Source organism: Myotis yumanensis, unplaced genomic scaffold, assembly GCF_028538775.1.
Source record: "Myotis yumanensis isolate MYYU_CA2020_CCGP unplaced genomic scaffold, mMyoYum1.0.hap1 SCAF_7, whole genome shotgun sequence".
NCBI classification, from domain to species: Eukaryota; Metazoa; Chordata; class Mammalia; order Chiroptera; family Vespertilionidae; genus Myotis; species Myotis yumanensis.
Window position 1 is genome coordinate 89,157,909 of NW_027223758.1, and position 23,511 is coordinate 89,181,419.

General features: G+C 45.5%; 2 protein-coding genes across 2 annotated transcripts in view; one reads left to right on the plus strand and one right to left on the minus strand.

The window, feature by feature from the left end:
• Positions 1 to 7,113, plus strand: part of B4GALT6 (beta-1,4-galactosyltransferase 6) — a 55,371-nt gene extending 48,258 nt beyond the window's left edge. The window contains exons 7-9 of the mRNA XM_070421225.1: positions 2,132 to 2,254; positions 2,538 to 2,639; positions 3,365 to 7,113. Of these exons, the coding sequence (XP_070277326.1) occupies positions 2,132 to 2,254; positions 2,538 to 2,639; positions 3,365 to 3,512 (373 nt within the window). The 3' untranslated portion in view covers positions 3,513 to 7,113. The remainder of the gene's footprint in view (positions 1 to 2,131; positions 2,255 to 2,537; positions 2,640 to 3,364) is intronic.
• An 8,899-nt stretch (positions 7,114 to 16,012) lies between these two features.
• On the minus strand, positions 16,013 to 22,602 carry TTR (transthyretin). The gene is made up of 4 exons (XM_070421634.1): positions 22,497 to 22,602; positions 21,529 to 21,653; positions 19,268 to 19,403; positions 16,013 to 16,279 (listed from the first exon to the last, which is right to left on the minus strand). Exons 1-4 carry the CDS (start codon positions 22,563 to 22,565, stop codon positions 16,178 to 16,180), a joined length of 432 nt encoding a protein of 143 aa, XP_070277735.1. The 5' UTR covers positions 22,566 to 22,602; the 3' UTR covers positions 16,013 to 16,177.
• Between the last annotated feature and the right edge of the window lie 909 nt (positions 22,603 to 23,511).

Here is a 23,511-nt window from a genome sequence, read left to right on the forward strand (position 1 = left end):
ACAGGTCATATACACTAAGAATTCTGAGTGATCTCTTTTTACTTGAAAATACTAATTTCTCATGAATAAAATATTCATATCTACCTAGACTAATCCTGGGGTTGGTAGGCATCTTGGAAGATTGGATAGAAGTGGGAATGCCAGCTCAGGGAGGTGGAGGCCAGTCAGGGACTGGCAGGTAGCGCGGCCTTCAGCCCTGGATGCAGCCGGAGGCAGCCCCTGTGCTCAGCGGGATACCCACCCTCGGAGGGCTCCGGCCAGAGAGCTAAGGCCTCAGTTGGTGTCTTCCCTTGTGGACGGTGTAAGATAAACACGACTGGACTTTCGCTTGTTGAACTTACGTTTTCCATTCTTCAGTCTATTGTGCCTTCATTTCATCCAGTCTACCTATTCTGGGTATAGTCCAGTTGGCTGTTCCCACTTAAGCAGAGCAATAAATGGAATTAAAGTGCTTGCCAATTCAGACATGTCAGTAAACACACACACACACCCCTAACCTATCCACGGATTTCAGGATTCTCCCAGACCACTCGCCTGGGGAGGAGGATCCACCTGGTGCGGGAAGCACAAATGTGCCCTGCGTGCTTATTGAGCCTCTTGAACCCCACCCAGTGTTATCACGAGAATCCTAACTCCCCCGTGTGAGCCCCCTGAGGTCACCTGGGACGCCCTGGTTGTCTTTGGGGTACATGTTGCTGTTGCTGTCTGGGGTGCCTTTGGCCCAGGCTAGAGCCACGCTTGCTTCTCTGCTGCCCGCTCCGTCGTCCCGGCCGGCAGACAGCGCTGCTCCCCACAGGGAACGGGGCAAGAGTTTCTTCAACAAAAGAGTGAACCTTTCCCCCTTTCTCTGAGGCCACTGTGCTGTGGTTCCGGCCAGATTGCCTTCAGCTTGGTTTTCAGGTGCCAGGCACGGTGTGCTTTCTGCCCGGCCCTTCTATGGCTCCAGCATGCTGCGCCCAGTCGCACATTTGGGGCCAGAATGATCATTCAGGTCCACACGTCTAGGGGTGCTACCTCAGTCTCAGCAATCCAGTCTACATGTAAGTGAATAACTTAGTTAGACAAAGTCCTTGCACTGTGAGTTAGGGAAAGGTAAGGAAAGTAAAATCCAAGTTTAAGAATATAGCCATTTGTCAGAGAAAGACAAGTACTGTCTAACTTCACTTATATGTGGAATCTAAAGAAACCGAATTCATAGATACAAGGAACAGAATGGTGGTTGCTAGAGGTTGTGGGAAGGTGGGGGGTAGGTGGGGGGTGGGGGGCGGTGAAGTGGGTGAAAGGGTCAAAGGTCCAAGCTCCAGTTCTGAGATGAATCAGTTCCGGGATGTAGCGGACAGCATGGGGACTGGAGTTAACAATACTCTATTGAGTATCTGAAAGTTCCTAAGAGAGTAGATCCTCATCACAAAAAAAGAAAGAATTATCTAACTATCTACGGTGATGTTAACTAGACTTATTTTGATAATTATTTCACAATATATACATATATCTGTTAAACACCTAAAAGTAATGCGATGTTATGTGTCAGTTATATCTTAATAAAAAGTAATTTCTCTAAATATTTAGTGCATTAAAAATAAATGTGTTTGTAAATATTAATGAGTATTTTGGGGCTGTAATCCAAACAGATATATTATAGGTATAGGCAGCTTGTCTTCTTAAAATTAAATACTAGACTTGTCTTTACTAATGTACATGTGTCCTGGTCTATATAATAAATAATGCATTTAGAGTTACATTTTATTACTGTAGAAAATTTTATTAGCTTAGCAACATCTAACCTCCCATCAACAGCTTTTGGTGGATTTAATTAAGTTCACTTTGCTGTAAAAATAATTTTTGAACACCGGGTTTTGAGTATGATAAAGTAACAATTCTAAATATCAAATGTCAATTCCCACACATGTTTTCCATAACAAACACATTCAGGTGTGTGTGTTTCACTAAAATGTAGAAGTGTTTTGTATCTGGGGCCACTTTCCATTTCCCAGAATATGATTGAATCAACATCATTACTTGGGAAGCAGCGGTCTGTTTCACAAGGCACACAGAAGACCGAAGGCTTGATTTCATGCGGCGTCCTGTCCTGGTTTTATTTTTAGGATGCTCTGCTCTGCTTTGTTTTTAGTCTTCCATATAAAGGGTTCTTTGGTGGTGTAAGTGGACTGACCGTGGCGCAGTTTAGGAAGATCAACGGCTTTCCTAACGCCTTCTGGGGGTGGGGAGGAGAAGACGATGACCTTTGGAACAGGTATGTGGCTGTACGAACAGTTTAGTTCTTTGTATTAGGTAACTTGCACTTTGCTATCCCAAGAAAAGATGCTTTGGGTTGGAGAAGTTTTGAGATTCCTAAATCCTACTTTGTGTTTCTCCCTCCAACCCCCGCCCCCCCCCCCCACGTGCAAGAGGGCCTTCTGAGATTATTGACAACACCCCATTCGAGCATTCTTTTGCATTTTAAATTGAACTCAGATCATCAGTGTTTGTATCAGATGTTCTCTCTTTATGTTTCATTTGCATGTGTGGTATTGCAGGGTTCACTATGCTGGGTATAATGTAACGAGGCCCGAGGGAGACTTGGGAAAATACAAATCCATTCCTCACCATCATCGGGGTGAAGTCCAGTTTTTAGGACGGTAAGTTTAATATCATCTTCAGAGACCACGTTCCAGAATTATTCAATGTGTGAAAGCTTTAAAATACACATCGCACCCAAAACACCTCCCCAAGAGCATTTTCTGTCGATGTCATTTTTTATACAGATGTAAAGCATTTTTGTGCTTGTTTTGAAGAGTATACATATATCCGCACACACACACATATTTATGTTCTATTAAAGCCCAGTTAACTTTATACTAAAGAAGGATTTTCTTGGCAAAAAGCACAACACATTTTTCCCCTTAAGGGTGTCTAGGTCATAAGGGTGCAGAGTCATTTTTTCAGGTGGCATTTTAAGCCTTGTAATAATGCTCACTGAGAACGATGGTGTAGAGAGGTGTTTCATTATGTTTGAGAACCAGCAATTGTATAGAGCAGTGGTCGGCAAACTCATTAGTCAACAGAGCCAAATATCAACAGTACAACGATTGAAATTTCTTTGGAGAGCCAAATTTTTTAAACTTAAACTATATAGGTAGGTACATTGTTATTAACTTAATTAGGGTACTCCCAAGGCTTAGGAAGAGCTACACTCAAGGGGCCAAAGAGCCGCATGTGGCTCGAGAGCCGCAGTTTGCCGACCACGGGACTAGAGCATTAAGTGCTTTCATTCATAAGGATGACCTTGAGCATTTCCCCGTCGGTTTTTCTTTATTTTGGACATGTTTCTGTTACTTTTCCTTTTTACTCTCCAACACCCTAGATACAAGCTGCTGAGGTATTCGAAGGAGCGCCAGTACATCGACGGGCTGAACAACTTAATCTACGAGCCCACCATCCTGGTGGACAGGCTGTATACAAACATCTCCGTGAACCTCACGCCAGAGTTGGCTCCAATCGAAGACTATTGAAGAAGTCACTGTCATGGCAACCTAGACTGCGATGCTGATCCTAAACTCAGGGTGCGCTCTTGAAGGAGGTCAGTGGATGGACGTGTCCCGGGCCCGTTACTCAGAGGAGCCGGCAGTCCTCAGTGACCACAGTGTGGGGTTGCCTACAGCAGCCTCCTTCCTCCCATCCCGAGACCCGTCCCCCCAACCCCCCCAGCGAGCGCTCCAGAGACCAGGTGCCATCGCTAAGACTGGAGGTTAAGAGCGCCCTGCAAAGGAAGACATTTTTATACGGAAATCTATCATTTAACTCAAGAGAATGCTTTATTTCTGTGGAAACCTGTTTTGTACATAGGGATGTACACTGATGTGTTGAAATTGTTGAACAATAAGGTGTGTTGCATGTAATGGCTTATGCCTTTATTGGGCTTTTATAAACATTTTTTATTTGCATGGAACAAACAGTGTACATTTATGAGACTGAACAAAGGCTAACCCTTGTGTGACATGAAGGAACTGTCAATAATTGACAGCCAGTGGCTACAGTAAGCTGTTACACTAGTGTTGAGCTTTAGACCTTCAGCCTCTGTGTGGGGAGAAGTCAGCTTCCCTAGGGCCCTGAGGGTAGAAGAAACGGCTTAGGCCGCTTTTCTTCCTGCCAGGATGGCCTGTTTTTTTCCTTGCTTGCAGTCTCATCAGATTTTGCTAAATCACAACCGTAATGTTTGTGCATATTGCATGACTAATGCCAAGAAAAAATCTTAAAAGTTATGGTGTGACATGAGATCAAGGACCTCCTCATGTTAAATGCTTTTCATGTACCTCTGGTGTTAAGTGTCAGGGATTTTGTGCCTCAAAAAATGTTCCCAATGTTGTGTGTGTGTGTTTGTTTGTTTTGGTTAATAGTGAATAGCACTTTTATTATTTCTAGTTCAGAGGAGCCAAAAATTTTTTTAGTTAAAAAAAAATCAAAACAATTTTTTAAAAGAATGTGTTATATGCAAAACCCAATAGTACCTATAATATACAAATGAATTATACTATTAGATAAGAAATGAAATGTTATATTTTTATGAAGATAAATGCTTAGTAGGTAGAAAATAAATTTTAAGTTTAATTCTCAGACTCATAGAATTCAAGTTTGGAAGGGATTCTTTTTAATCTTGCCCAATTTCATTAAAACTGTATTTTTTTTTCACTTTTAAGAAATTACATTTCTGGTGTTCATTATTAAAATTTCCTCATTGAAAGCATAATTTAATAGAATTATATTCTAACACATCATCAGCTATCTAAATATGTTGATGTTATAAGGCACGTCTCAGAAAACAGGTCTTATTACCTGACATTAAGTATATTACTTTATCTTAAGTTTGGATGAAGTTTTTATGGCAAAACCAAACAGTATTTTTACTTTGAAAATTATCAATTATTGTTAACCAAAGATTCGTTAAATATCTTAAGGTATTTTCACAAATTTAAAACAAAAAAATCGTTTATCTATACAGTGAATCTTTAACAACAATGATGAATAATAGAAATCTGTATTTGAGAGATGTGTGGGTAACAGTTGACTCATAGATTGTTCACCTAAAATAGAAATATGGTATTTATCTCAGGTTGTAAGTTTAACTTTTGAAGTTGGCGTTTTCTAAGGCAATATTGGTAACACAAATGACCACTAACCAAATCACAAAATAAGTGGATTTCTTGTACTTTTAGAAAACTGATAGATCTCTGTTATGATACAAAACAGAGTTTTCCCACATTTTTTTCTTAGAAATATTTCCAAAATATTTGTCTCTAATTTTTTGTTTGTTTGTACTGAAAATAGTGAATAATCAAACTGCTGAAAGTAATTGTGTTCTTAATTTGTCTATCTGTTCATTTTCTGTCTCTCATAGTCAATGTAGTTGTTTAATTCAATGAAATGGAAGAAAGTAAATTAGGAAGTTACCATTTGTTGATCACTAACAAGATAGTTGGGGCATAGGAACATAATTAATCCATAAAATAATTAAAAATACTTTAGTTGGGGAAACTAGGACTGTTTCGGAGCCTTATTAGGAAATCATATATTTTTTTAATGTGGAGCTGCCCAAATTTTGGAGTCGTTTTTTTTTAATATACATTTTATAATTTCAAGAGAACTCAGTTCTACTAGTATCTGCCTTATTTTTTTTGGATTAAGTCTAATAGTAATTTTTGTTTTAGCTGTGGGCCATGAATATTTTGCTTTTTTCAGTTTTGAATATGGCATGTCATTCTGTGAAAAACATCTTACCAGTTTGCTTTTTGTCTTTTGTTTGTTTTTACTGTGCTTTTTCCCTGCAGACTTAAAATTGCTTTTTGCCTGTAATCATTTATATGTTTCAATAAAAGTGGCAGAGTTTTGCCCAATTAACCTTTATTATCGGAAAATAAATCTATTCCACAAGACTAACAAATATATTGTAAATCTTTTTGTTTGGTGGATGTATTAGTGAACATGTGTTCTTACCTACTCTGTCAGGTGGGATGCTAGGTATGTCTACGGAAAAAGCATTACTTCATTTCTAAACAAATCAAGTCAGGCAAGTGTAAGCCTTTCTAAAATGAAGACACCCTCTGATAACTTAATCATTGTATTTCTTAATCTCAAAATCAAGAAGCATACATATGTGGACATAAGAGTTATTGTAAGTCCCTCTGGCACTACTGGGAAAGTTATACAGTGCCTTCCACTAGAGAAAGTAACAGTGATTAATGGGCCTATTTTCTTAAGGTATATTTTTATTGATTTCAGAGAGAGGAAGGAAGAGGGAGAGAAACATCAATGATGTGAGAGGATCATTGATCAGCTGCCTCCTACACGCCCCCTACTGGGGATCCAGCCTGCAACCCAGCATGTGCTCTGACCGATAATTGAACTGTGACCTCCTGGTTCATAGGTCGATGCTCAACCAAACCACGGAGCCACACTGGCCAGGCTAATGGGTCTATTTGTAGAAAAAGGAAAAGTGTTCACATTTGCTGTAACATTATATCAAAGTCATAGTGAAGATAGTCATTTAAATTTTGCCAAAGTTAAGGTTAAACGAATATTTTTTAAAATATTAAATTTTTGTTAGTATTTTGTGAAAAGGTGTTCAGTAAGAAAACCTTACTTACAATATTATGTAAATACAAAATTACGTATTAGAAACTAGCTTATACTTCTTTTCCAGCCAAGAGATTAATATCCACTTTAAAACAAAATGGAAAAATCAATACAATATTCTCCCTCTTTTTGCAGGCTACATATGAGAGAAAGCAGAGTTTGTGTTGTTTTATTTGGTGTTTGCTTGTCTGTCTTATATTTCTCTATGTATCTTTTTTTCACATTAGCACTCAAGATTTATTGCCTTGTATTTGCAAGTTTGCCAGTTGAGAGGACTAAAATGGCCATAGTGTTTATCAGAAAGAGAAAGTGTACTTAAGACTCACTTATTTATTAAGATCCGAAAGGCTTTTACATAAAATGCACTGAATTAAATGCTAGTCATTTCTTGTATTTTTTTTTTTTTTTTTTTTTTTTTTGCTGCTCATGGAAATGTTTGTACTTTTTTATCATTGTCTTTTATGAAATATAATATTCTGAAGACTTTGTGTGATGGTGTAATTATTTTCTCTTGGGAACTTTTTTGGGGTTATCTGGGTTTTTCATTGTTGTTGTGCTTATGTTTTCCACATGAAAAAGGTCCCATGGAAAGAAAGGTAAGGAACTGTGCTGTATGCTGCCTATTGCTGTCCCTATGGTGGGTGTGACATCGCACTATAACGTTGTACGATGTTATCTTGGGGAGGGGGGCTGGGGAAAGGTACGGGGATCTCTGGATTATTTCTTACAACAGCAGGTGAGTTTACTTCAAATGGAAACATTTAATTTAAAAAGAAGCAAAGAGCCCAGCCAGCAGTGTGGCTCAGTGGTTGAGCGTCGACCTATGAACCAGGAGGTTCACGGTCTGATTCCTGGTCAGGGCACATGCCCGGGTTGCAGGCTCCATCCCCAATGCGAGGTGTGCAGGAGGCAGCTGATTAATAATTCTCTCTCATCATTGATGTTTCTATCTCTCTCCCTTCCTCTCTGAAATCAATAAAATATATATTTTTAAAAAGAGGCAAAGAGTCCTGTATGAAAGATGACAGCTCCACTCACAATGAGAGACATACAGGTTAAAATTACATCGAAGTACCCATTCTGGCCTATCAGATTAGCAAAAACCCCAGAATTTCACCGGGACTCTCGGTGAGGTTGCACAGCTCAAGTGCTCATCCCAAGGGAGGAATTGAGCAGTAGTCAACAAGATGACCCAAGCAGTATGCTCTGTCCCAGAAATCCTTCCTTCGGCTTCTACCCTAAAGACACGTCTCTACAGATCTCAAGCAACATGGGAACCCGTTTATTCATGGAGGCTTTGTTTGCAGGAGCAACAAATGGAAGCTCCTGAGTGTGTCCAGGGGAGCCGGCTGAATAGGCTCTGTTCACCCCCACACTATGGGGAGCCCTCCAGAGCCATGTCGGAAGGAGGCATGAGTTCCATGCTCCCGTTAGCTTCCAGGCTAATGCTGTCCTGTGGGGAAATAAGGTTCACACACTACATAACGTGCTGCTTCTTGTGAATGAAAGAAGTGGAAATGAAAACGTGTATTTGCTTCTTTTTTACCAAAGAGTGACTAGCAGGCCAAACCAGAAACGAATGCAAATGGTGGCCTTGGTGGGGGAGGTGTGTAGGGGTGTGTGTGTGTGTGTGTGGGGGGGGGGGGTAGTAGTTAGCAACTGGAGCCTTGTCAGTGTTTCAAATTAAATTTTAAACGAACCCTAATGTCCATTTTAAACAAAATTTTACACTGTTTGGACAAAAGAGAGCCAATGTTTAGTGCGTTTGTTCTTCATTCCCTACTGATGACCTTCAGCAAGCAGAAAGGAAACAATTCCTGTGCTCACTGTCTTGCTGAATCATGTAAACGTCCCTAATCCCGTGTGTGCATGTTTTTACTGTGCCTTTTTTTTTTTTTTTTTTTACCCATAGTTTACTTTGTATTGTTGACGTGGGAAGGTAATGACCACCCTCTGCCCGTGGTCCTTCCCGAAAACCCCGGCCTCCCTGGCCACAGGGGTCGGCCGGAGAGAGCACAGAGTGGGCCCCCGAAGCTGGCCAGATTCTCAGCAACATGGAGGGATTGGGACTGAGGGGGTTACCTTCTGGGGTTGGGGCGGGGAGGAGCTAAACCCAGGCTCCCTCCCTTACGGTTCAGTGAGCAGAGAATCTGCAAAGAGAATGAGAGGACTCCCCTGGAGGATCAAGCAGCCCAGAGACAGAGAGAGAGGCCGTGACTTCAGTTCCTGCCGGCTCTCCGGGCCCAGCTCCGGGGAGCCCAGCGTGTCCCTGCCCTTCAGGTCCCGTGAGATCTGTACACACCCTTAACGGAACCCTTGGCCATTCCAGTTAGCTGGACGGAGCACGCGATCTTAAACCAAAAGGGCCCTCGTTGAGACACTACATTTCCCTTTTCGAAAGAATTTTGACCTCATTAAAATCAATTTTGATGATGTCGGTCAAAGTTACAAACTATAATCAATCTTGTTCAAACATCAAGGTCGCCTGAGTGGGGTGAGGTGACTTTGAGGGCAAGAACCATTTCTATTTCACCTTCAGCTGGCACTTCTTTTTTTAATATTTTAAAATTGGTTATTTATTTTTAATTAAAAAAAATATTTGTTGTTGAAAGTAATACCCCCTTTTTCCCCATCAATCTCTTCTAGCCTGCCCCTCTCCCCGCCCCAGGCCTTCTCAATCCTATTGTCTGTGCCCATGGGTTATGCATATATGCAGACAAGTTCTTTGGTTGATCTCTTCCCACCCTCCCCCACCGTCCCTCTGAGGTTCAAAAGTCTGTTCCATGCTTCTATGTCTCTGGATCTATTTTGCTCATCAGTTTATTTTGTTCATTAGATTCCACATATGAGTGAGATCATGTGATACGTATCTTTCCGTGATTGGCTTATTTTGCTTAGCATAATGCTCTCCAGATCCATCCATGCTGTTGCAAATGGTAAGAGTTCTTTCTTTTTTACTGCAGCGTAGTATTCCATCGTGTAGCTGTACTACAGTTTTTTAATCCACTCATCTGCTGATGGGCACTTAGGCTGTTTCCAATTATCAGCTATTGTGAATTGTGTTGCTATGAACATAGGGTTGCATATATCCTTTCTGATGGGTGTTTCCAGATTTCTTAGGATATATTCCTAGAAGTGGGATCACTGGGTCAAATAGGAGTTCTATTTTTAACTTTTTGAGAAAACTTTATACTGTTCTCCACGGTGGCTGCACCAGTCTGCATTCCCACCAGCAGTGCACGAGGGTTCCTTTTTCTCCGCATCCTCTCCAGCACTTGTCGTTTGTTGATTTGTTGATAATAGCCATTCTGACAGGTGTGAGACGGTATCTCATCGTCGTTTTGATTTGCGTTTTGATTTGCATCTCTCGGATGATTAGTGACTTTGCGCATGTTTTCATGTCTCTTGGCCTTCTGTATGTCCACTTTGGAGAAGTGTTTATTTAGGTCCTATGCCCATTTTTTAATTGGATTGTTTGCCTTTCTTTTGTGAAATTGTATGAGTTCCCTGTATATTTTGGAAATTAACCCCTTATCGGGCATTCTGAATGGGAGTTCATGTCTTTGTTAAATGAAGCTTTTTCTGTTGTAACCCTTAGAGCAGCGGTTCTCAATCTGTGGGTCGCGACCCCTTTGGCGGTCGAACAACCCTTTCACGGGGTTGCCTACGACCATCCTGCATATCAGATATTTACATTATGATTCGTAACAGTAGCAACATTTCAGTTATGAAGTAGCAACAAAAATAATTTTATGGTTGGGTCACAAGATGAGGAACAGTATTTAAAGGGCCAGAAGGTTGAGAACCACTGCCTTAGAGTATGGCTTCTGTTTTTATGTTTTTTGTTTGTTTGTTTTAATTGCTTTTCTCTGAGACAATAGAGTGCATACTCATGCCCTCACCCCCCTGGTGTCTGTGCCCATCGGTTGGGCGTATATGCATGCATACAAGTCCTTTGGTTGATCTCAGGCCATTTTAATAGACTCTATTTTTAAATGTCCTCAGTGACTCAGGTCTTGAAGTCAGCGCTAGGGCCCAGAAGCTGGCACTGAACATGGGGACGTTATTCCCGGAGCTGGCAGGCTCCCCGTGCTTCCCAACCACGGGCCCGGTTCCTGTCTGCTGGGGGTCCTGGTGCCAGGTCTCAGCGTCTGTGTGAGGGAACACCTCCCAGTGAACCCAAGGGCTGGCCAGGGCTCAGAGGAGAAGTCCTCGCCTGTTCAGAGCCCCCATCACCGTCCGTTGAGAAAGCATTGACTGAGCTCTGCTGTGTGCTGGACACCGTCTCCCAGATGCTCGGAGGTTTATTCCAACATGCTTCCCAAGAGCACACGCCGAGGGGAGGCAGTGGAGTAGAGTGCCTTCAGCCAGCGTGCGTCCTCATCATCCCAGCCTCGGAGGGCTCTCCATAAGCCACCCTGCATCTATCTCTACATCGAGTGTTAGGCCCAGCTCACAACCTCTGGCCTCTGAGGAGTGACATCCGTGGAGCGACAGCCAGTGGGGGGCTGCTGAGCAGGGAAGCTCCCCAACTCAAGTGGTTATTTGAGCAGCCTGCCTGTCACCCTCTCTCCTCGCTGCTGACAGTGGCTCTGGAACAGACCTCCGGCGTCTGCATTGATTGCCAGGGATGGATGACCATCTATCTGCCTTGGCTTTACATGAACTGGGCAGTTCTAACCCACAGAGAATGGAGAGCCGGGGAAAGGGAATTGGTTCTAAGCTTATTTCCGTGTTGAAAGGCAGTAAGAAGTAATGGTGCTGAGGGAGGGGGTGTTCTCTGAACTGTGAAGTAAAAGGAAGGAATAGGCTGTAAAACGGAGAGTTTGGCCCGGCTGCTGTGGTCAGTGGTTGAACATCGACCTATGAACCAGGAGGTCATGGTTCGATTCCAGGTCAGGAGGGCACATGTCTGGGTTGCAGGCTTGATCCCTAGTTGGGGGCGGGGGTGGGGGAGGTGGTGTGTGCAGGAGACATCTCTCTCATCATTGATGTTTCTATCTCTCTTTCCCTCTTCCTTCCTCCCTGAAATCAACAAAAATACATTAAAAACAAAAACTGAGGGTTTGGGTGAGAAATAAAAATCCCCAGGAAGGGCTACCTCTGTGGACAGAATACAACTTAAGGCATAAATGCTCCAGATTTCATTATTTAACAGGTGTATCCAAATAGCAGGAGGAATTTTGGTATTAGTGAGTTTTGTGTCCTGCCCATCTGTGTATACACAATGCCAAGTTCCAAGGTATGAGGTTGAAAACTGGTTTGATTTTTATGTCATTTACATCTCAACAGAGCTGGGGGGAAGTGTTAATGTCTGAAAAGACCATCACAGCAACCCCTAGACTTGCGTTTGACCGTGGGTACCATGGCCTCCCCAAGCTGAAACAGCACTCATCCTCACAGCTCTTCTCTGACTTATCCCTCCATCACAGGGTGACATTTTTAGCCACACTCTTCTCCTGAGGTCCTGGGAAATGGATAAAACATGATGAAGATCCCTCTGGCTGTGCGGAAGGCAGTGATGCCTCTGTTTCTGATTAGTGTGAAAGGCCTTGAATGGGATTAATTAACATATTTATCTTCCGGGCAAAGAGAGTAGGGCTGACTGGGGGCCACGAAGGCCGCTAGTGTTATTGGCAGGATCTCCTTATTGGCATCCATCACTATTGCAAGGCTTTAGCGAGCAGTTCCTCACTGTCCAGATCAACCGGGAGCCCAGTGACAGACTCCTGTGACAATCTGTTTACCCTCTGCCTCTCGGGGCTTTCCAACTCTTTCCGCGTGGCTTTTGGCAAATCCTTCACTTTCTGTATCTCAGCTTTCTTATCCCCCAAAGCCTCCCAAACCCAGCACTCACTGATTCTGCAGCCTGAACCTAAAGTAGCCATCCCAAATTCCCCCCCCTCCACGCCCATGATTTTTTGACTTTCAGCTTCTTACAACCTAGTTCCTACCCTCTGTTTTGGAATGATCACACTAACCTTCACCGAGGTATCTTGGCTGATGTAGTTTTCTACAGCTTAACTATTCCTCCATCGGTCACATCTACTTTTCAAGTACAACTTGTGATATCTGTAAGATTAGAATCCTATATAATAAAGAGCTAATATGCTAATTAGACCAAACAGCAGAACGACAGTCCAGAAGGTTGTCAGGGCTGTGAGGGCTGGCCGAGGCTGTGAGGAGCTGCGAGTGGCTTCAAGGGCTGAGCCCCTTGCACGAATTTTGTGCATCAGGCCTCTAGTATTAAATAAAAAAAACAAACCCTGTAGAATATGGCTAAATGATGTAGACATGTTGTTCCTAAAAGAGGTTCAATTGGCCAATAAACATAAGACAATATCTTCAGCATTGCTAAGTAAAAAAAAAGGAATACAAATAAATATTAAATGTGAACTTGACATTCAGAATGGCGAAGATACAAACCCAGGATTAAATGTTGAAGACTCCCATAAGAGGTTTATTAGTTTCCCAGGGCTGCAAGTACCACATGTTAGGTGGCTTAGAGTAACAGCAATTTATTGTCTTGCTGTTCTGGAAATTCAAAATCAAGGTGTCAGCAGAGCCACACTCCTTCTGAAACTTGTAGGGGGGTGTCCTTCTGTCCATTTTGATGTTCTTGGCTCATTGCTGCGTCCTCTGCCTCTTCGATCACGTGGCCTTCTCCCTGTGTCTGTGTCTGCCTTTTCCCACTTTGAGGACCCAGTCCTCTGGGAGTAGAGCCCACCCGCACGACCTCATGTTCACTAACTACATCCGCTAAGACACTTTCCAAATAATGTCACAATCACAGGTATGACGTGTTGGGATTTCAAAATATCTTTAGGGGACACAACTCAACCCATAACAGTGGCCACGAAAGGGCATAAGCCAGGATACAAACACATAACAACAAAGGACAAAGGAGAAAAGGAGCGTTTCAGTGGCAGCAGCCTGGACCGAGAACCAGCAGGAAGCAGAAAGCACATTTCATTTGGTGCCAAGATGCTACTGCACAGCTTGCAGAGGGCGGATGAGAGGCAGGAAGGAGGGGAAGGCCGGGCATTAAACAGGAACGCAAACTGAGTTGATTTCAATGGACAACAATTAAGTTTGCTGATAGCAACAGGAAGTGGAGGTTGGGAAGTTAAAGTCAATTCTGACACATGTGTAAATGAAAGTTTCATGTTTTCAAACTGCTTGGGCAATAAAAATCCATAGCGATGTAATAGCAGCCACATGGAAAAGTAGCATTTTATAAACAGGCAGGTCAGAGACCAATATAATCACGGTAGGTATTAGATGAAATCTTATGAAATTGCCATTACTTGATCATTTAATTTACAAAAATGGCCACTGGATAGGCACTCACTCAATGTACATGGAAGAAGGAAGGGCCTGCTGACCTCGCCCAGCAGAACCAGAGGCACTGACTTTGCTCCCTTATATTTGAAAGCTCGGTTCATGTTAAAGAGTCTGAAACCACATCCCACTCGTTTGAAATGTCTTACTCTCTCTCCGCAGCTGGCTGGAGCACAGCAAGACTTTAGATGTGAACTTGGAGGAAAAGGGAAAATTGTTCTGTTTATGTACGTTTAGGCCTAAGCCTGGGGCCTGCTGCATCCTGGCTGGAGAGGAGGCAGGAGACGTGATGGGGGATGACCACTGACAAGGCTCCCATCCAGGAATCCATGTTGTAGCTCTAACAGGGGCAGGAAAAGCCCCCCTGCCCCCCACCCCCCTCTCCAACCCCCCTCCCCTCCCCAGCTCATTTCCCTCCACTCTCAGCCCTGCGGTGGTGGAGATGCTGTGGACCAACACACATCAGTGCTTTTTCCCAGGATGTGGGGCTGTTTGGAGAAGTGACTCCCAGCCAGGGACCCCATGGCTCAGTGCATCTGAAACCAGAACACACAACTATTTCTGGCGAGTGAAATGTCACCGGGAGTCCCCTGTGACGCTTCAGCAAGAGGGGCTAAATGCATACACTGTCTTCTTCCTTCCCGTCTGCGGATTAGGGGACTTTAGATGTGAATTTGGAGGAAAATGGAAAGATTGTTTTGTTTATGAACATTTAGGCCTAAGCCTGGGGTCTGACCCAAGTTTTCCTGCCGCATCCTGGCTAGAGATTGTGCACAAATTCAAATCCCTTTAAGCCACAGAGTAAACCAAACGGGGCCTGAGTCACCACTGGAGGAAAGCCACTCTGAGAGTCACGGACCGAGCACCTCTGCTGGGACCCAGCCTGCGTGAGGAGTGAACTTGGTGTTTGTGGAGCCACAGCGATGTAGGGCTGTTAGAGCAGAATCACCTTGCCCACCCCAATCCCCCCTACACTTCAGTATTCTGAATCCCTATCTATCGCCTCAACTTACCACCATATTTCCCAGGGCCTTGCCTTGCAATCTCTGTTCTCTACCTGGAGCACCTCCTTGCTTTTCCACCTGAAAACCCACCAGCATCCAGGGGAAATGACATTTATTCAGAGTCCGACTTCTTCATGCCGCTTGCTGCTCCCTCTCCTATCCCTGCTGTGCCACAGACTCTGCCAGATCCTGTTGACACAGTTACTTTCACAAAAGAATGGGAGCTTTTTGAAAGCAAGCACTGATCTTACTCCCTACGTGCAGAGCACGGAATAGGCCTCTATAGTCACCTCTCAGTACACGGATCTGGGCCCGCCGGAGTGGAGGGGTAGAGAGGGCGCTCTGAGCATCCCTTAGTGCCGGGGAGGAGGGTGCAGCTGGTCTGAGTGGCCCAGAGGGCTCCCGTCGCTGCTGGTCTGTCCGGGTGGGGCTGAGCTATTCCTGAAACCAGGACACACTCGAAGGGAAAGCACCGAGTGAACAGCAGGCCCTGAGAATGTGTCTTTTGCTGCTCACCCACGGCTGCAGGAGAGCACAGCCCTCTCATTTTCCGAATGCGAGCTTTGATGGCTGCTGACCATGCTGTGTATGGGCTTAGCTTGAAAGGCAATAAACTGATGAACAAAATAGATCCAGAGACATGGGAGCGTGGAGCAGACTGTGGAACCTCAGAGGGAAAGGCGGGGGAGGGTGGGTGGGTGGGAAGAGATCAAGCAAAGACCTTGTCTGCATATATGCACAACCCCCGGGCACAGACAACAGGGTGGTGAAGGCCTGGAGCAGGTGGGGGTGTGGGGGGAGGAGGGGGGATAGGTTAGAAGAGGTCAATGGGGAGGGGGCGGGCTATGTAATACTTTCACAATGAAGATTTAAAAAAACACAGGAAAAGAACAAAAGAAAGAAAAAGAAAGAGGAAACATAGGTATCCCTGAGTTCAGCCAGAGACTTTTTTGGGTTCCTGTGCTTCTCTGTAGAATTTGGAATTTTTTAGAGTACAGTAAGGAAATAAAAAACACAAGTCCCACCGGAAGGAGAAGTGCTTTAATAAGAACGTTTATTGTCTCTGCCTGGGTTGCTAGCATAGCTTGTGAAGTGAGAACACCGCTGTAGTAAAAACGGGGCGGGCCGGCCCTGCTCTTCCCCTTCGGGCGGACGGGACGGACGGTTGGACGGATGGACGGACGGACGGGAGGCGCCTCACCCTACGGGGCGCCCACCAGGGCGGTGGTGGAGTAGGAGTAGGGGCTGAGCAGCGCCGCGATCGTGTAGCGCCGCGGGCCCGAGTCGTTGGCCGTGAACACCACCTGCGGGAGAGAACAGGCACCGGTTTCCAGCAGCCCCGGCCGCGGGCCCAGCGCCCACGTGGACAAGGACTTCCAGGCACCAGGGTTTCCGGGAGCAGAAGCAAACGTCCCAGTACGTCCTCACGCTCAGCGCGGGGTCTGTGCGGCCCTCCGAGGACGCCCCCTCAGCTGCGGGCTGAGCAGCTGCTTCTTATGCAAATTTAGCTGACAGTCACGCGGCCCTGCCGCCGGAGGCAATCCCAGAATGCCCAGCGGCTCTCCCAGAGTGCCCAGCGGCTCTCCCAGAATGCCCAGCGGCTCTCCCAGAATGCCCAGCGGCTCTCCCGCCCGGCTTTGGGAAGAGGAGGGGAGAGAATGCAGGGAGGCGCTCGGCGGCCGAGGCCTGGAGGACGGGCTGGACCGGGACCCTCTCGGCTCACAGGTAGGCGCCCGGCTCTGACCGGGGTGCTCGCTCCAGGTGCGCGCACCGGACCCAGACTAGCGGTGAGGGCTCCGGGCCCAGCGCAGAGGCCTCTCCCGGGACTCCTCTGCGGGCGCTGGGGACGTCGGTGTGTGTTTCACGTGAGACACCAGCAGTGACACGTGGGGTGAGAGCAGCGCGGGGCTCTGCTGGCGAGCCAGCCGGGGAGGGCGGTCACGTGGAGGCTTCCTACTCGGGCCAAGTGCCAATCAGGGCAGTCACGTGCTGGGCACACCTGGGGGCAGCGGAGACCCCGGTGCTGGGGCAGGTCGGGGCCTGGACTGAGGCGAAGGGCGAGAATTTGGGTTCAGGAGACAGAGGACGGCGAGGAGGTGTTTTGTTTTATTTATTTCGTGCACAGGCCCTGGATTGAGCTTTGGACACACCCTGGAAAAGCACGCTTTGTTCCAAATGTGGAGAAAGGAAATCTTGATTACTTGGGGACAGGAGAAAATAAAGGTCTGATTGAACCACATCAAAACCAAAAATAGCATCGGGGGAAGGGGGGTGAGAGTCACTAAGACTCTCTCTGAAGGAGAAAGGGCAGTCCCTGAAGGCCAAGTGTCTGGAATCAAATTAGAAAAACTTGTGTTTTTTTTTTTTTTTTTTGTGGGGGGCTGTTTGTACATCAACTTTTATTTTTTATTAAAAAAAAACCTTTATTGTTGAAAGTATTACAGATGTCCCCTTACTTCCCCATTGACCCCTTCTAGCCCACATCCTTGGCTCCCTACCCCCCATCCCAGGTAGGCAAACGTCTTCTCTCTTAGAGTGACATTGGCCTCCATTCCCATTTAATTCTTTCTAAAAATTGTAAAGGGCATAATTTGTGCTCAGAATTCCATGAAATGAAGAGGACAAATAGCTCCGAAGGAAATTCCTATCTTTCCCGTCTAAGAAGGCCCCTGGGGTTGGCCAAGGGGAGGTGGCCCGCACTGAAGGACAGCGGTGTTCGGGGAGGTCTTTATCCGAAGGAGCTGGCGGGAAAGGAACTCCCGGCTCACGCGTGACTACTCGCTCTCTCGTTCCCCATATCCATTCAGGATCCAAGGGGCTCATGGTCCTGCCTCACGTGTTCCAAGGGCAGAGATGTGTTTTCTCGTTTGCATCTCTAGCACCGAGCAGAGTGCTGAACGCATAGGTTTTTATTTTTAAGTGTTGGTTGAATACTAAAAGGGCGAAGAGTGGTCTAATGAATAGAAGCAACGTCGTGAGTAGCACGGAACCATGAGGCTGAGATCTAGGGCAGACAAGGGTCGCAGGGAGGCGGATCCGGTGCTCCAGGATAGGGCCCGAGACTCTAGGGACATGTGTCTGTGGTGGGCACCATCTAAACCTGCACCCGACTGCGACCAGTGCCGGGGCTTGCTGCCTGGCTGAGAAGTAGCCAGAGACATGCTTCTTGGCAGACGGGGTTACCTTCCTCACTCGTGGGTCCCGGTTGTCAAACAAGCCCCTAGTTTCCCTGGCAACACTGTCTACTAAGAGAAGCCTTGTATGTCTTTAGAAAGTCTCATCCATGACTAAGCCAGAGAGAATGGTTCCCTTTCATGCCGAGCTAATTTTGGTGCATTAGTTGATCTTTAACTCTGAGCACCATGTGTGGATTCTATTTCCACGGCAGCCGTCTGTTTTCAATGACTTAAGAGGTTGCAGACGAGGGAGAGGCAGAGAGATGGGCCCATGGATAACTCTGAGGTTCCTAGTACCTCCTAAGTAGAGGACTAGAGTGTGTCCCCGGGGTTACAAATGTGGTATTCCTCTTCTTATTCTTATTAGCTTGGCTTCTCATAGGAAGAAAGCCGAGGCACACCTGAGTCTAAATTCAGCGTGGGCCCTGTTGGTAAATACTATTACTGTTTCTCCCCTTACCAGCCCTGTGACTTTTGACAATTTAATTAACTTCCCTGAGCCTTGTTTTCTTCATCTGTACAATGGGCATAAAAATAGGACTGACTCCAGTGGATGGTTTATGAAGGTTAAATAGGTCAAATACAGAAAATACAGCAGATGCTTGATGAATGTTTTCTATTGTGTTGCTGTTATTATTTTGAATTCACCATCTCTTAGTGCATTGTCCCAAAACACTTATCCAAACCTCTGGGTTCCAGATGTGTTTTGGAATGAAGAATGTTCCAGGTTTTAGAGAAGTAAAATAATACATCTATCTTTTGTTACATAACAGCCTAAGTGACCTGGAGGGCTGCCCAATCATTCAACATATTAATATTTCTCCAGCAAACAAACAAGTATTCATATTCGGTAGAATGAATGAAGACTATAAAGAGCATTGCGTAAGTTCAGGTCATGTCACTAAATGAGTTTTCACCTAACTCAGTGAGAAAGTTTGCTTTTCAGGGTTTGTGGATTTCTGGTTGTAGAAATGAGAAAGGGAACCTGGGACATGTCAATGCCTTTTCTGGTATGCATTTCCAGGGGTCAGACAGTGCAAAATGTGCATTTCCAGGGATTAGAAACAACAACCTCGAAATCAAAATCAAAAGCAACTCCAGTGTCTGCACACTCACCTCTGCATATTCATGGAACGGGGAGATGCCCAGCTCCTTCCAGTAGGCTTTGGTGTCTAATTCCACTTTGTATATCCCTTCCACAAACTTCTCAGGAGTTGTGAGCCCATGGAGCTCTCCGAATTCACTGGTTTTCCTAAAAGGGGCAAGGGTCCAGGCTAAGTTAGGCTTTAAGGGCAAGGTGACACCACACATACACACACACACACACACACACACACTCACACTCTCATACTCACACACACTCTCATACTCACACACACATACACACACACACACACACACACTCACACTCTCATACTCACACACACACACATACACACACACACACACACGAGCAGTCTGTGTATGTGAACATCTATTTTCTCAACCAGGTCAGGATAGGGAAGATTCTACTGTCGAAATTCACTGACAGGAAATTTGTCAGAAATGTTTCTAAAAGCTCATCAGAGGTGTTTTCCTCTCAGGAGAACAAGATAGAAGTATAATGTTTCACCTGAAAAAGAGTCGTCACCATTCAGGGTTGGTGTTTGGGTAAAGCTTCGTGACAACCAAGTGGCCCTAAGTCACTCTCACTCCCGTTCCCCGTGACACCAGGGTCCCACTCGTGATGTGGGGGTCTTTAGAGGTGGCATCATTTGTACACATAGTGGAACCCCAAAATACAACGAGAAACCTGTATCTGACTTTTCCAGTGTTTATACATGTAATCTCTTTGGTAACTCTTTGCCAATAACAAATACTAGCAACTCCTTTTAACTCTTTTTAAAGTTAGGCAACCTCTATTTCCATACAAGTTCTAGCTCAATAGCTGTTGTTGTCCATCATTTTGCAAAAACTAAGACAGATAAAATGGAAAGTATCTTTATTGCCTCTGACCTTTGCCCACCCACCATTCTTTATTTCCAGGAAGTAAATCTTTCAGTATCCCCCCCCTTTTTTTGTCTTGTCATAAGAAAAAAGATTCACACAGACATCTGAATATCCATTCTATCTCTTGCTTAGAATACTCTCTTAACTGCTTTCTACATCATGCTTGGCATTTTTTTAAATAAATGTAAATGAATTAAGAAATAAAAACTCAATTGGAACCACACCAAAGAAAATGGCCTTGCCAGTGATGGGTAAAGAATCATAATGTGGTCCTTGGATTCATTTAAGACCCACAGGAACTTGTCTCCCTGGAGACAGAAACACTTAGCAGGATTACTTTCTTGGGAGGGTCCTTTCTTTCAATTAGCTGATGTAGGTTCACGAATATGCACTTAAAAAAAAGCCTTGCCGATGGAGGTGGAAAAACTCCCTAACAATTGTGAAGCGGTTAGTGAAGGTCATTTTGCCCCTGGCCTATGGCTGGGCTTTGCATGACGTCTCTCTCTCTCTGTCTCTCTCTCTCTCTCTCTCTCTCTCTCTTTCCTGGGCCCTTTCTTACTGAGCCGGACAACCCCCAGCCTTGAGGAGCAGGCGCTAGCGAGCTTCTTTGCTAGCGAAGGCCCTGGGTTCTAGGTGATCCAGTAAGGTACAGACAGGTGCCTGGTCACCCTGCCCCTCGGTTCCTTTCTTCATTAATAAACAAACACGCATTGTATGTCTTGCCTGCTATTCCAGGACAAGGACTCAGCTGGAGTTATGTCCGGGCACCAAGGAAACCCCTGAAGTTCCATGTGCACTTTTGCACGTGTGTGTGTATATGTGAATTTTCCTGGCACGGAGACCCTCATTTTCATCACCTTCTTAAAGTGATCTGTGCCCCTAAGGGGGGTGAACCACCGCTGGGTGGAGCAGGTGGTGGGCTCCTCCTTCCCACTGTCGGCCCTAAGTGCTGCTCAGGCTCCTGCTCACTCCCAGCTACGCAAAGCCAGGGAGGGCATCCTTCTCAGGGCCTGTTGACCTCTGCCTGAATTGTCAATCTGTTTGTAGATTCTTTTTCTTTTTTTTTAAAAAAACATATATTTTATTGATTTTTACAGAGAGGAAGGGAGAGAGATAGAGAGCCAGAAATATTGATGAGAGAGAAACATCGATCAGCTCCCTCCTGCACACCCCCCACTGGGGATGTGCCCGAAACCGAGGTACATGCCCTTGACCGGAATCGAACCTGGGACCCTTGAGTCCGCAGGCCGACGCTCTATCCACTGAGCCAAACCAGTTAGGGCTGTTTGTAGATTCTTAAGCGAATGATGTGATCCCCCCTCTCCAACCTGTGGCAGGCGAATGGGAAGATAAACCAAAGCCCACGTCTGGGTGTCTAGGCAGCTTACCCCGTGGCGAAGGGCTCCCAGGCCCCGTCAGCAGCCTTCTTGAACACCTTCACGGCTACGTTGACAGCAGGGCTGCCTCGGACGGCATCTAGGACCTTGACCATCAGGGGACACTTGGACTCGCCCTGGGCATGGAGGGGACAAGTGAGAAGTCAGCAGAACTGTCAGGAACGAGAGGGTCTGTTCCTCCTGGTGCTGGGAATCTGGAAGGAGGCAGGAGGTACATGCTGATGCCATTCCAGCAGCACACGTGTGACAGTGGAACACAGACCATCCAAAGCAAGGACGGTGTCTGCCGCCAGACCCGCTGCAGTTAGGTGGCGGCGTGCATGATGCATTTTAGGGGCGCACGCAGGCCCCTCAGCACAGGTGCTTTGTTAAGCCTCGTCGTTTGAGTGGAATTACTGAAAAGATGTCATGTGCCATCGAGCCAAGCCGTTTTCCCTGAGAGCATTTTAGCCAGTTGCTGCTGCAGTAAATCCCTCTTACCAGTTGCAGATTAGTGTCCGGCTACCTCATGATTGGATAGTATTAGCTCATTCTTCCTCAGGACTTAAGAACTACATATCTGACTAGAACGCTGTCTCCAAGCCTTTCACAGATTAACCAATACATGCATTTAGATTAGCTAAAGGGAAAACACTTTATAAGAGGATGTGTTTCTAAACATTCAATACTAATAGCTTCATGAACACCCTGTCTGTCTTTCTACCGCCTGCCTGGGGAAACTGAGGCACCAGGCATGGCAGCCCCAATGCACCGGAGCTGGAGAGGAGAGTGCCCAGAAACCAAGCCCCAGTTCAGTGAGCTCTGCAGAGCTCCATCCTTTTTGAAGTTGGAATCAATAATGTTTAAAAATAGATTCCGGTACCCTGGTCCTAGGAACAAAAGCCGATGGTGAAGCTGGAGGCAGTGGCTTCTTCATCTAGTGCACATGGGAGATGCACGCAAGGGGCTCAGACACTCACCGCAGGCCCGGCCTCTGCCACGAACACCAGTCCCGCCAGGCAGAGGAGCAGGAGACGGAGGGCAGCCATCCCGGCAAGAACCACAGGCCTCTGTGCGGGTCGCTGCAAGCCTGAGGCTTTTATACCCACTTCCCCCAGGCCAGGCCGCTGATCCCTGCCCACCTGACCCCAAAACTGCTGATTCTGATTATTGACTTAGTCAACAAAGGGAGAATAAGTAACCCACTCAAATATGAACCTTGTCTAGAGAGATTAGAGCGTTGGAACATAACTATGAAATATTCTTAACGGCTCATCTAACCAGCTGGGCGCCCCAAAACAAAACAGCCAGAACAACACAGAAATATTCTGCTCCCTCCTTGGCTGAATGATGTGACATTCTTGGGATTTTTTTCCTCCTTTACCTATTTCTATGCATGTTTTCATTTTCTACACATTTTATCTTTAATTTTAGATGATAGATGCAAGTTGTAATAATTACTTTCACACCGAATGACTTTTGCTGCACAGGCTTAACTATAGTGCATTAGAAAACACCACTGCACTTGGTGTATGTCTACGAGTCAGCAAGAAAAAGCCCTTGGCAGTGCTTACATTTTTGAAAGTCTGTTTTAGCCAAATTAAGTTATTTGGAAGTTTTTTTTTAGTCAGCAATTTCTCCACAGTTTTGTTGTTCCTCCCAGACAAGGCTATGCCAGCCCAAAGAATAATGCCACACTCCAAACTGGCACCGACGAGCCCGCAATACAGAGAACCACACATCCTTCACTGCGTCTCCTCATCGCACGTGCAGAGACCCGGCTAGCCAGTCGGCTTCTGTCAGAGTCCAAAGTTCCCGCAGGAGGGAGAGGCGACCGTGAGAAGTGGAAGCCACAGTTGACAGGGTCTCTTCCTCATGGCCAAGTGAAAAGTCCATGAAGTATAAGACCTTATGGTGCACCATCAAGTACTGACTCTTTTTTTTTTTTTTTTTTCTTTTTTTTTTTAATTAAATCTTTATTGTTCAGATTATTAC

What these genes read in the sequence shown, in the direction of transcription:
- TTR (XM_070421634.1), bottom strand. Translation starts at nt 22,565, where the DNA reads ATGGCTGCCCTCCGTCTCCTGCTCCTCTGCCTGGCGGGACTGGTGTTC. An exon ending in TGGGAGCCCTTCGCCACGGG is followed by an intron (nt 19,404 to 21,528) that starts GTAAGCTGCCTA and finishes TGCCCCTTTTAG; the next exon opens with GAAAACCAGTGAATTCGGAG. An exon ending in CGTTCCATGAATATGCAGAG is followed by an intron (nt 16,280 to 19,267) that starts GTGAGTGTGCAG and finishes TCTCTCCCGCAG; the next exon opens with GTGGTGTTCACGGCCAACGA.